At 41.7% G+C, this 14,634-nt stretch overlaps 1 protein-coding gene across 1 annotated transcript; it reads left to right on the forward strand.

Moving 5' to 3' along the window:
• Positions 1–200: 200 nt before the first annotated feature.
• Positions 201–4,633, forward strand: LOC118940330 (B-cell receptor CD22-like). Its single transcript, XM_036949093.1, has 8 exons — positions 201–567; positions 675–893; positions 2,955–3,218; positions 3,510–3,609; positions 3,704–3,743; positions 3,875–3,955; positions 4,137–4,218; positions 4,416–4,633. Exons 2-7 carry the CDS (start codon positions 725–727, stop codon positions 4,203–4,205), a joined length of 723 nt encoding a protein of 240 aa, XP_036804988.1. The 5' UTR covers positions 201–567; positions 675–724; the 3' UTR covers positions 4,206–4,218; positions 4,416–4,633.
• Positions 4,634–14,634: the final 10,001 nt, after the last annotated feature.

The raw sequence follows: 14,634 nt of genomic DNA on the forward strand, positions 1-14,634 counted from the left end.
GACAGCTACTCCTGTGCTGTAAAAGACCATGAGGATCTCCTCTCTCCTGCAGTGTGTGAGTGTTAATCTAACATGGAATCTAATACAGCAAGTATACAGAATGATTGTACTACGTCCTTTAGGTCTCACTGTATAATTTGATGGGGCTTTTATGAAAATAACTGAAAATACTGTATAATGTACTTATGTGATTCCATTATGTTTTAGGTGTCCAGGGTCAGGACTGCAACACAGTGACTTACACCAAGAGGACAATCTGTGCCTTGAAGGGGTCATCAGTGGACATTTCCTGTACTTATGGCAGTGGTTATGATACAGTCACATCATCACTCTGGTTTAGTCCTAAACAGAGTGACAGGTGGAGGGATAAGTCGACACCTGAGGATCTAACCACAGACCCAGGGTATGCAGGTTGTGTGGAGTATGTTGGAGAGAAGGAGAGAGGTCGCTCCACCCTGAGAATCACAGATCTGAGAGAGGAGGACTCTGCTGAGTACAAGTTCATATTCAACACACAGACATCAAGATGGGGATACAGTTTCCCTGGAACAACTCTGACTGTCACAGGTAACACAGAACATATTATCATACTCATAGAAGTATATTCACTGTTGGTTTCTTTATATTTTATACTCAATACTTAATGATGTTATTGTCATTGACTCTGTATTCAGACCTGCAGGTGAAGGTGACTCCTGCCAGAAAGGCAGGGAAGAGGACACTGATGTGTATCACCACCTGTACTCTGACTGACAACCCCACCTACATCTGGTACCAGAACGGACACAAAGTAAAAGAGGCCACCTCCAGCCTGTACTCAGACTACATTAGTGATGCAGACAGTTACTCCTGTGCTGTAAAAGGCCATGAGGATCTCCACTCTCCTGCAGTGTGTGAGTGTTGACCTTGTAAACAACATGTCATACAACATTTCAGTTGAGGGACAACCATATTTGTATATGCTTTGAGTGTGACGTCCACTTCTGCTTTAGTTCCGTATCTATTCCCAAGCTGTGTTGAATGGGCTTCAAGAATATATAATCAAATTCATGAAAATGTGGTAATTTATTAAAATTGTGGTAAACTGTGGGGTGTTGGGTTGAGCGTGCAGAGATTAACAGGAGGTTTTAGTCAGCAAACATAACTTTACTAGGCCATAAAATAAACATAACTTTACTAGGCCATAAAATAAACATAACTTTACTAGGCCATAAAATAAACATAACTTTACTAGGCCATAAAATAAACACAACTTTACTAGGCCATAAAATAAACATAACTTTACTAGGCCATAAAATAAACATAACTTTACTAGGCCATAAAATAAACATAACTTTACTAGGCCATAAAATAAACACAACTTTACTAGGCCATAAAATAAACATAACTTTACTAGGCCATAAAATAAACACAACTTTACTAGGCCATAAAATAAACATAACTTTACTAGGCCATAAAATAAACATAACTTTACTAGGCCATAAAATAAACATAACTTTACTAGGCCATAAAATAAACATAACTTTACTAGGCCATAAAATAAACATGACAAAGAAAATCACATAGGTTTGGCTCGGTCCTTCTTCTCAGCTTTGGCTCTGTGTCGGTCTCTCCCGGGTCTCTCCCGCGGTGTGCCAAAGTGTTCATTTTATGTGGCCTCCGCAGCCGGTTGGCACTTTCCCTAATTATCTCCACTTGGAGCCATCTGCTGTTTCGGGGTGCATTCATGTCACTGGGAGAATTTACTTTTTGAAGACCTTTGCGCTATGTTTTTGCACATAGAACACCCTTTCAATTTTCATAAAATGAAAACTACAAATGTTGAAAAACTACAAACCTGAAGGGGTGGTCACTTCCTCGTTACTTTTACAGAATATAATTATGGTTTTACAAACGGTTAGGAAGTAATTATTATTTTCCTACTTTATTAAAAATGTAAGTGTATACTGGTAAATATTGTCATTAAAGATTTATGAAAGGTGTTCTATTGTCTTCTTGTATTTCAGGTCAGAAGTGTTGGAGTGTGACTTACACCCAGCAGAGTATCTGTGCCTTGAAGGGGTCAACAGTGGACATATCCTGCTCTTACACATATCCCAGTTATCATGAGATCAAAAAAGCTTTCTGGTTTACTAAATGGTCTGGTATGGATGCTGAAGATCTAAGCTCAGCACCAGGGTATGAGGGTCATATAGAGTACCTTGGGGATAAGGAGAGTGACTGTACCCTGAGAGTCACCGATCTGAGATTGAGAGACTCTGCTAGGTACAGATTCAGATTGATAACATCCGGAGATCAGATTGCTGGCTCACCTGTCTCCCTGACTGTCACAGGTAATCTGTCACACATCTCACGTCTATTACTGTAATTACCTTATTAAGGGCAGTCATACAGACACAGTAGTGGTATGTGATGGAAAAATACAAATCTAGTATTTCACATAAGAGGACATATATAGGAGGATATTAATGATTTGTTTCCTTTTACTCTAGATGTTGTGTTGGAGATGGATCCTACATCTGTGTCAGAGGGGGAGAATGTCACACTGACATGTAGAACCAAATGTACACTGGACCCCATCACAGCCTACAGTTGGTATAAGAATGGACAGTTTATACCAAACAGCAACACCTCTTCTCCTGTCTATATCCTATTCTCAGTCAGCAGTGAGGATACAGGCAGATACTCCTGTTCTGTAGAAGGACATGAGAATCTCCCCTCTGCTGAAGGGACTCTCAATGTCACATGTAAGTACAAGGGGTTTAAACCTTTAGTTTGGTATATTAACATTGTAGTGACAGATATTGGCTCCAATGATACTTGAATTGATCATCTTCAATAAGAGGGTGAATCTAAAAGTCATTGTGTGGAAAAGTACATTTGTGGAAAGTTAATAGAATATTTTTAACTGACCTAATTAGTTCTCATACTAAATCCACTGTCTTTTACATCAGATGGACCAAGGAACACCTCAGTGTCAGTCAGTCCCTCTGGTGAAATAGTGGAGGGCAGTTCAGTGACTCTGACCTGCAGCAGTGATGCCAACCCACCTGTGGACAAATACACCTGGTACAAGAAGAACGTAACCTCACCAAAAGCATCAGGACAGAGTTACAGCATTACTTCTATCAGCTCTGAGGACAGAGGAGATTACTACTGTGAGGCTATGAACATTAGAGGGACAGAGACTTCCATCCCTGTCCATATTAATGTCATGTGTAAGTATGTCATGTTCTGTCTATTTCTGGTGCTCTGTGATATGACTGTTTTAACAGATAAGCACTATAAACACATGTACACATGGATTTTGTGTTCTAGATATGTGGTAGTAGAGTATGGGCCTAAGGTCATATACATAATGTGTTGTGCAATCTGTAGTGAATGCATTGTAATGATTTTAAAATTGAATAATTGCCTTAATTTTACTGCCTAAATTTTGCTAATGAGGATCCATAATAAACACAACTACAAACAGATATATGTTCTAACCTCTTGACACTTAAACCCAGTAAATCCTGCAGCAGTGTTTCCCTGGGTTCATGTGGTCTGGGTGGGGGCTGTCCTGACTGCTGGAGCTCTGCTCCTCACCATCTACTGCACTCTGAAGAGGTGAGGATTTTCTAGCCAGGGTTAAATATGAAATGTATATTAACCTCCACTAGAGGTCAGTAGAGAACATATTTCACTCTGCTCCTCTTTACAGGAGATCCACAGGCGGAAGTGATGCCACAACAGACACACAGGTGATTTTTTCAGCTACACCTCCACCTCCACACCTGGTGACAATAATTTACAGTATCACAACAGTCTCTTTCACACTATTTTCACTTTTACCATGTTCTCTCCCTCTCTCTATTTCCCGCTCTCTACACAGAGTGTCCATCATGACCCTAACAGTGACACGTACACAGGTCTGAACATGAGGACCATGTCACCTGACTACGACACTCTGGCAGTAAGTCTCGTATTATGTGTTTGTGTTTTATACAGTATTTGAATTTGTTTAGAGAAAATTATAGAGAGAGTGGTGTCACAAAGTGCTCATGCATTTCTCTCTCTCTACTCCCTCCCTCCTTCCCTCCCTCCCTCTCACGCTCTCTCTTTGCCTCTCTCTCACTCTCTCGTTCTCTCCACAGAGTGTCCATCCTGACCCTAACAGTGACATGTGCACAGCTATGAAGAAGAAGACCAGATCACCAGAGTGACACCCTGGAGTAGGTATGTGTGTGTGTGTGTGTGTTTGTGTGCGTGTGTGTGTTTGTGTGCGTGTGTGTGTTTGTGTGCGTGTGTGTGTTTGTGTGTGTGTGTGTGTGTTTGTGTGTGTGTGTGTAAGTGTGTAAGTGTGTAAGTGTAAGTGTCCATAAACACTTCATGAAGTGGTGTGTAAAGTGCTCATTCAGTGTGTCTTCTTTCAGAATGTGAGGGACTCCCCCAGTGACACAGCCCCTCAGATAGATGCTGAGCCCTCCGATTATGAGAACTGGAGCGAACCACCACAGAACCTGGACAGTGACACAGACCCTCAGATAGATGTTGAGCCCTCCGATTATGAGAACTGGAGCAAACCACCACAGAACCTGGACAGTGACACAGACCCTCAGATAGATGTTGAGACCTCCGATTATCAGAACTGAAGAGAACCACCACAGAACCTGGACTGAAGTCAACCAACACAGAACCTGGACTGTAGAGTACCATAACAGAACCTGGTCCGAAGAGAAGAGAACCCCCAATGTTTTTTCCTTGTAACGTTAATTAAATATATTGAAGATAAATAGGCTGGATTATACTTTTACTCTTTTACAATGGGACATTTCCCCCCAAAATGTCCAAAGTTATTCTCATGTAGTAATGAAAACAACAATGAAGGCGATGCGGGCACCAGCTGGAAAATGTGAAAAAGTTTGTGCAGGTCCTGTTCTGACTGGAGATGCGCAAATGTCTGCATACTTGATCTGCAGAAACAATTGGGAGGTGCTTGGGAAAGTTTGTCAGGCTCAGTAATTCCCCCAAAAGTAACTTGTCAGAAAAAGTGAAATGGCCTACTCTGAATTAATGAGGACCCCCAATTCAAACTGTTGTTAGAAAATAAAACTTGTTAGAAAATCTGATGAATTTGACAAGTTGAAACAGCCTATACATAAAAGCAGGCAGCGTGCCTTAGTTTGAGGGCAGCGCGGATTGAGACATTAACCTTTTCACATGAGTTCCAATATCTCTAACGGTTGCCCCAGCATAAGTTTTTTATGCACGTGATGTCAGAATGACCTCACTGTTCCAAAATGTCATCGTTACGCAACAGGACAGTTGAGCTAATGTAGGCTAATGCGATTAGCATGAGGTTGTAAATAACAATAACATTTCCCAGGACATAGACATACCTGATATTGGCAGAAAGCTTACATTCTTGTTAATCTAACTTCACTGTACAATTTACAGTAGCTATTACAGAGAAATAATACCACGATATTGTTTGAGGAGAGTGGACAATTTTGAACATGAATGTTATTAATAAACAAATTAGGCACATTTGGACAGTCTTGATACAACATTTTGAACAGAAATGCGATGGTTCATTGGATCAATCTAAAACTTTGCACATACACTGCTGCCATCGAGGGGCTAAAAATCGAACCTGGGCTGGAATAATACATTATGGCCTTTCTCTTGCATATCAAAGATGAAGGTACAAAAAAAATTAAAAAGAAACGTAGATTTTTCCTTTGTATTATCTTTTACCAGATCAAATGTGTTATATTCTCCAACATTCCTTTCATATTTCCACAAACTTCAAAGTGTTTCCTATCAAATGGTAATGTGCCAAGAATATGCATATCCTTGCTTCAGGACCTGAGCTACAGGCAGTTAGATTTGGGTTTGTCATTTTAAGCGAAAATTGAAGAAAAGGGGCAGATCCTTAAGAGGTTTTAAAATATGATGAAAAGAAACATGACTGTAAATAATAATTCATTACAAACTTTCAAACGAAATGTAACTTCTTAGCAGGGAAAAAACACATTTCAATAAAAGTGGGTTTTGACACTCTTAAGTAGGTGTCATAATCAGCCATAAAATAACACAATATATGTCACAGCAGGTGTAAGTATATAGGTCATGAGAGTGTTATGAACCATATTATGACAGGTTATGATAAGTTATGTCAGCTGTTATGACATATTCTGACATGGTCATGACAAAGTCATACCGTGCTATGACACTGTGTCAAATACATTGTTACCATTGGGGTCAATCCCATGTCAATTCCAGTCAATTCAGAAAGTAAACCAAATTCCAATTCTACATTTTCACTCATTGAAAAGCTTTGAAGATAATTGGAATTAGAATTTCAATCTACTTCCTGAATTGAGTGGAATTGAAATGGAACAACTTGCTTGTGGTTGACATCATTCTTATTCAGCTCCTGCTGCTGATGTGCAGAAGTGTGAATGAAACCTCAGTGAGGTTTGAAATATAACTATTTAAAGTGAAATGGAGACACTTAACAGAACACATCGGAATAACATTAGGATTTTTAACCTTTTAGAAATGTTTTTAGATTGTTAAAAAGAGAAACGAAAAGATATGAATGAGACCATACCTGCTACAGACCAGAGAAAGACCACCAACACACTTCCTGCTGTTCTCAATGCCATTGTTGCTTCTCCCACCCTGCAGTCTTAGAAACATAAACAACAACAAACTCTATAGGTGGTGAATATCTGGTAGTTAGCTGGCTAGCTTCAGTTGAGGGATTCCAGATCCAAAGTAAATAGAAATACTTTAGAAAAAAAAGCAGATCCACATTACATTGGGTGAGGCGGGATGCAGGAGAGTATTTAGATGTTGAGGTTTAGCAAAATCTTTTAAAAGATACTGTCCTGGTTAGTGATTACAGTCTTATTTCACTGTAGAGCCTCTAGCCCTGCTCAATATGCCTTAACCAACCATGTTGTTCCACCTCCTACATGTGCAATGACATCACCTGGTTTAAACATCTCTAGAGACTATATCTCTCTCATCATTACTCAATGCCTAGGTTTACCTCCAATGTACTCACCTTCTACCTTACCTTTGTCTGTACACTATGCCTTGAATCTATGCTATCGGGCCCAGAAACCTGCTCCTTTTACTCTCTGTTCCGAACGTGCTAGACGGCCAGTTCGTATAGCCTTTAGCCGTACCCTTATCCTACTTCCCCTCTGTTCCTCTGGTGATGTGGAGGTTAATCCAGGTCCTGCAGTGCCTAGCTCCACTCCCAACCCCCAGGTGCTCTCATTTGTTGACTTCTGTAAACGTAAAAGCCTTGGTTTCATGCATGTTAACATTAGAAGCCTACTCCCTAAGTTTGTTTTACTCACTGCTTTAGCACACTCTGCCAACCCAGATGTCTTAGCCATGTCTGAATCCTGGCTTAGGAAAACCACCAAAAACCCTGAAATCTACATCGCTAACTATAACGTTTTCCGCCAGCATAGAACTGCCAAAGGGGGCGGTGTTGCAATCTACTGCAAAGATAGCCTGCAGAGTTCTGTATTACTATCTCAGTCTGAACCCAAACAATTTGAGCTTCTACTTCTAAAAATGCACCTTTACAGAAACAAGTCTCTCACTGTTGCCGCTTGCTATAGACCTCCCTCTGCCCCCAGCTGTGCCCTCGATACCATATGTGAATTGATTGCCCCACATCTATCTTCAGAGTTTGTGCTACTATATTATATAAAAAATACTATAAAAATATTGTCTGTGAGTATAGCAGAACTGATGTTGCAGGCGAAAGCCTGAAAAAAATCCAATCCGGAAGTGCCTCATTTTTTGAAAGCGCTGTGTTCCAATGCGTCCCTATTGAGCAGTGAATGGACTATCAACCAGATGACTTTTTCTCCGTATTCCACAAGGGGTCTACAGCATTGTGACGTAGTTTTACGCATTTATGTTGAAGAATACTCGTAAGCGGCTACATTGCGCAAGTGGTCACCTGATGCTCCCAGAGAGATTCTCACGTAAAATACAGAGGTAGCCATTATTCCAATCGGTCCTACTGAAAAACGAATTGTCCCGGTGGATATATTATCGAATAGATATTTGAAAAACACCTTGAGGATTGATTATAAACAACGTTTGCCATGTTTCTGTCGATATTATGGAGCTAATTTTTTTTTTCCGGGCGATTTCTCAGCCAAACGTGAAGAACAAACGGAGCTATTTCGCCTACAGAAATAATATTTTTGGAAAAAAGGAACATTGGCTATCTAACTGGGAGTCTCGTGAGTGAAAACATCCGAAGCTCATCAAAGGTAAACGATTTAATTTGATTGCTTTTCTGATTTCCGTAACCAAGTTACCTGCTGCTAGCTGGACAAAATGCTATGCTAGGCTATCGATAAACTTACACAAATGCTTGTCTAGCTTTGGCTGTAAAGCATATTTTGAAAATCCGAGATGACAGGGTGATTAACAAAAGGCCAAGCTGTGTCTCAATATATTTCACTTGTGATTTTCATGAATATGAATATTTTCTAGGAATATTTATGTCCATTGCGTTATGCTAATTAGTGTCAGTTGATGATTACTCTCCCTCATGCAGGATGGGGAGTCACTAGAGATTTAACACCCTGGCCATCCTACAATCTAAGCTTGTTGACCTCAATCTCACACAAATTATCAATGAACCTACCAGGTACAACCCCAAATCAGTAAACACGGGCACCCTCATAGATGTCATCCTAACTAACTCGCCCTCCAAATACACCTCTGCTGTTTTCAATCAAGATCTCAGCGATCACTGCCTCATTGCCTGCATCCGTAATGGATCTGCAACAGAACGACCACCCCTCATCACTGTCAAACGCTCCCTGAAACACTTCTGCGAGCAGGCCTTTCTAATCGACCTGGCCGGGGTAACCTGGAATGACATTGACCTCATCCTGTCAGTAGATGATGCCTGGCTATTCTTTAAAAGTGCCTTCCTCACCATCTTAAATAAGCATGCCCCTCTTAAAAAATGTAGAACTAGGAATAGATATAATCCTTGGTTCACTCCAGACCTGTCTACCCTTGACCAGCACAACAAAAAATCCTGTGGCGTTCTGCATTAGCATCGAATAGCCCCCGTGATATGCAACTTTTCAGGGAAGTTACGAACAAATATACACAGGCAGTTAGAAAAGCTAAGGCAAGCTTTTTCAAACAGAAATTTGCATCCTGTAGTACTAACTCAAAAAGTTTCTGGGACACTGTAAAGTCCATGGAGAATAAGAACACCTCCTCCCAGCTGCCCACTGCTCTGAGGCTAGGAAACACTGTCACCACTGATAAATCCACTATAATTGAGAATTTCAAAAAGCATTTCTCTACGGCTGGCCATGCTTTCCACATGGCTACCCTTACCCCGGTCAACTGCCCGGCATCCTCCACAGCACCCCGCCAAAGCCCCCACCATTTCTCCTTTACCCAAATCCAGATAGCTGATGTTCTGAAAGAGCTGCAATATCTGGACCAGCCGGGCTAGACAATCTGGACCCCCTCTTTCTAAAATGTATGCCAAAATTGTTGCAACCCGTATTACTAGCCTGTTCAACCTCTCTTTCGTATCGTCTGAGATTCCCAAAGTTTGGAAAGCTGCCACAGTCATCCCCCTCTTCAAAGGGGGTGACACTCTAGACCCAAACTGCTACAGACCTATATCTATCCTACCCTGTCTTTCTAAGGTCTTTGAAAAGCCAAGTTAACAAACAGATTACTGACCATTTCGAATCCCACCATACCTTCTCCGCTATGCAATCTGGTTTCAGAGCTGTTCATGGGTGCACCTCAGCCACACTCAAGGTTCTAAATGACATCATAACCGCCAAGAGACATTACTGTGTAGCCGTATTCATCGACCTGGCCAAGGCTTTCGACTCTGTCAATCACAACATTCTTATTGGCAGACTTGGTTTCTCAAATGATTGCCTCGTCTGGATAAACAACTACTTCTCTGATAGAGTTTAGTGTGTCTATTCGGAGGGCCTGTTGTCCGGACCTCTGACAGTCTCTAAGGGTGTGCCACAGGGTTCAATTTTCAGGCCGACTCTTTTCTCTGCATACATCAATGATGTTGCTCTTGCTGCTGGTGATTCTCTGATCCACCTCTACACAGACGACACCATTCTGAATACTTCTGGCCCCTCCTTGGACACTGTTAACTAACCTCCAGATGAGCTTCAATGCCATACAACTCTCCTTCCGTGGCCTCCAACTGCTCTTAAACGCAAGTAAAACTAAATGCATACTATTCAATCGATCACTGCCCTCACCTGCTCGCCAGTCCAGCATCACTACTCTGGACAGCTATGACTTAGAATACGTGGACAACTACAAATACCTGGGTGTCTGGTTAGACTGTAAACTCTCCTTCCAGACTCACATAAAGCATCTCCAGTCCAAAATTAAATCTAGAATCGGCTTCCTATATCGCAACAAAGCATCCTTCACTCATGCTGTCAAACATACCCTCGTAAAACTGACCATCCTACCGATCCTCGACTTCGGTGATGTCATCTATAAAATAGCCTCCAACACTCTACTCAACAAACTGGATGCAGTCTATCACAGTGCAATCCGTTTTGTCACCAAAGGCCCATACACAACCCACCATTGCCACCTGTACGCTCTCGTTGGTTGGCCTTCATACTCGTTGCCAAACCCACTGGCTACAGGTTATCTACAAGTCTCTGCTAGGTAAAGCCCCACCTTATCTCAGCTCACTGGTCACCATAGCAGCACCCACTCGTAGCACACGCTCCAGCAGGTATATCTCAGTGGTCACCCCCAAAGCCAATTCCTCCTTTGGTCGTCTTTCCTTCCAGTTCTCTGCTGCCCATGACTGGAACGAATTGCACAAATCTTTGAAGATGGAGACTCACATCTCCCTCACTAGCTTTAAGCACCAGCTGTCAGAGCAGCTTACAGATCACTGCACCTGTACATAGCCCATCTGTAAACAGCCCATCTATCTACCTACCTCATCCCCATACTGGTATTTATTTATTTATTTATTTAGCTCCTTTGCACCCCATCGCTACCTGCACATTCATCTTCTGCCAATCTACCATTCCAGTGTTTAATTGCTATATTGTAATTACTTCACCACCATGGCCTATTTATTTCCTTAACTTACCTAATTTGCACTCACTGTATATAGACTTTTTGTTTTCTTTTGTTCCATGTGTAACTCTGTGTTGTTGTATGTGTCGAATTGCTACGCTTTATCTTGGCCAGGTCGCGGTTGCAAATGAGAACTTGTTCTCAACTAGTCTACCTGGTTAAATAAAGGTGAAATAAAAAATAAAAAAAATTTAAAAAGTGGTTCAGGTGAGTGAGATTGCATATATTTTACATAATTGCACTTTAGTAACTTCATTGATTATTTATTGATTGATATCTTCGTACATTCATTCATGTGTAAAACAGGAAGGTCTCCACACCCACCTCCAACACAAGAGACACAGCAGATGATGGACAGGTGAGTCTGTTGGAATCCGAAGATGACTGTGATTACTGTGTATTCTTTGTGGGACATGGCCATGACCCCTACTGCAGCACAGACAGCGGACACAGACGACTAGGATGACATTCACTACGCCAGTGTCCACTTTTCTCACTCCAAAAACCAGGAAGTGCCTCTGTACTCCACCGTCCAGCTGCCTCAACCACAGAAACAAGACGAAGATGTCCAATACGCTGCTATGAAATTCAACCTCCCCAGTTCTGCCACCCAGTGAGCATATTCTGCCATTACAACAACATAGAGTCAATACTAGAACATTGGGAACACATAGCATTAAAGGAGAAGTTTGCTTGTTTACAACCAAATCTGGATGTCCAGTACACTGCTGTGAATGCTTTAGACAGGTCTCTACAGGGGGAAAATCAACCAAAAAATACCCCAGCTATTATCAACTTGGCTGCAGTAAGTTCCACTTCATGATTGTGTCCCACTTGTTGTTGATTCTTCACAAAAAAATACCGTTTTATATCTTTATGTTTGAAGCCTGAAATGTGGCAAAAGGTCGCAAAGTTCAAGGGGGCCGAATACTTTCGCAAGGCACTGTATTCATTTTCAGTTCATAATAACATGTACTCATATCTTCTGTTTTACTGTGTCTGTTAGGCAAACAAACGATCATGACACAAGGCGAGACCCAGATGCAGAAACAGGAGGCAGATCGTTGGAGTCTTACAATGTTTATTAATCCAAAGGGGTAGGTAAGAGAATGGTCATGGACAGGCAAAAAGGTCAAAACCAGATCAGAGTCCAGGAGGTACAGAGTGGCAGACAGGCTCGTGGTCAAGGCAGGCAGAATGGTCAGGCAGGCGGGTACAGAGTCCAGAGAACAGGCAAGGGTCAAAACACGGAGGACTAGAAAAAGCACACTGGTTGACTTGATTTAAACATACAAGACAAACTGGCACAGAGAGACGGGAAACACAGGGATAAATACACTGGCCCAGAGAGACAGGAAACACAGGGATAAATACACTGGCCCAGAGAGACGGGAAACACAGGGATAAATACACTGGGGAAAATAAGCAACACCTAGAGCGGGTGGAGACAATCACAAGAACAGGTGAAACAGATCAGGGCGTGACACAAACATCAGTTATCTGCTGTTGGAGTCACAGTGGTTGTTCTGGTTCACATATTCTGTCTCTCTGGCTTCATGTGGTTATGTTGTGAAGTGAAAAAGCATCTTTCAAAAAATGATTCCACTGTATTAACAATGATTTATTCATATATTAATTCATTTGTTTACAAAACAGTTAGAAGTTCTCAAAATCCATCTCTGACACAAGAGACACAGTAGACAACTGTCACGTTCTGACCTTAGTTCCTTTGTTTTGTCTTTTTTTTTTTGTATAGTCAGGGCGTGAGTTGGGTGGGTTGTCTATGTTAGTTTTTCTAAGATTTGCTATTTCTGTGTTTGGCCTGGTATGGTTCTCAATCAGAGGCAGCTGTCAATCGTTGTCCCTGATTGAGAACCATATTTAGGTAGCCTGTTTTCTATTGTGTTTTGTGGGTGGTTGTTTTCTGTCTTTTGTGCGGCTGCACCAGACAGAACTGTTTCGGTTGTTGTTTTGTTATTCAGTTTTCATTCAATAAGATGAACATGTACCACGCTATGCATTGGTCCTCACCTTCTTCCCACGACAGCTGTTACAACAACGGACAGGTGAGTCTGTTCAAACATATGTAAGATCATTTTTATTGCTTTGTGGGAAACATCCACTCTTCATGCTGTCTGTCCCCAGTTCTATTTATGTTGTCTGTTCTCTCTCTCCATCAGGGAGACTACACCAGTGTTAAATTCTATCGCTCCAAAAACCAGGAAGTGCCTCTGGACTTCATCGTCCAAATGCCTCAACCTCAGGAACAGGATGTGGATGTCCAGTACTCTGCTGTGAAATTCAGCCACCCCAGTGCTGCCACCCTGTGAGCATATTCCGCCATTACAACATGGAGTCAACGCTAGAACATTGTGAAACACACAGACAGCATCAAGCTCATTCATATGTCGCTGCTTATTGGAGGATTAGACATTGATGTCATCAATATGCAAAAGAAACGTGACCCACCTTATCGACCTCCCGGGGGCTGAATTTTCCCTCCTACTGAGGGATGAGGAGGATGATTCCCTCCTTCACTATCTGAAGGGTTGAAGGAGCATTCTTCAAGTCAAATGACATTTCATTGAATTCATACTATGGTGTAACAGTGGACATTTTGAAGAGTTGCTGTTTTAATGTCTAAAAAGTTCCAGGAGTATTCTTCAGGCCAAATGGCATTTCCTGAAAATACAAACTGTACAATGGACATCTCAAGATCAATTACTATGACATGCGTATAATGATGTGATGTTGGTTTTAAGGAACTGTTCTGTCTGCAATCCAAATTGCACCCTATTCTCTATTTAGTTCACTACTGGTCAATGTAGTCCACTATAAGGGAGTAGGGTGCCATTTGGCCCTCTCATTCAGTTTAACGTCTTTCTTTCTCCAGGTCCACGGTGGAACAAGCAGCTGAGGAGGACTCCTCTGTTCCTCTACAGTACAGTCAACAAACCCAGAACCAAGAAGACCTGAACACAACAAACCCAGAACCAGGAAGACCTGAACACAACAAGTTTAACAAAACGCTCTATATAGACCCATATATTTGAACTAAGTGATATAATAATATACACTGAGTGTAGAAAATAGGAACATGGTACCCTTTTCCAATCACCCCTGAAAGGCACACATATACAATCCACACACAATGACACAATAATCCCAGACTGGCAGGCAGACAGGCAGACAAACAGTTCAATATGTGTATCACTGGTCATGGGTATGGTGTGACAGTGCCAGTGATGTCAACTGTGGAATTCAATGCTATCTTTTTTTAGGTTTTTTTTGCCAGTGTTATATTTTGTGGGGTGAAGTTTGTAAAACAAAATGTAACGGGCAGGATGGTATCTGATACTTTGAGGTGAGCGTGAATGCATCGGTGCTTGAGAAGAGGTGTGTGTGTGAATACTCCTCCGGTTGATGACCTCTCACCTTTGTGTTTGAGGAAGTTGAAGAAGCACCCTCTGCTCCCCCCTCCAGCCTCCT

This window comes from Oncorhynchus mykiss, chromosome 17, assembly GCF_013265735.2.
Source record: "Oncorhynchus mykiss isolate Arlee chromosome 17, USDA_OmykA_1.1, whole genome shotgun sequence".
Taxonomy (NCBI): Eukaryota; Metazoa; Chordata; class Actinopteri; order Salmoniformes; family Salmonidae; genus Oncorhynchus; species Oncorhynchus mykiss.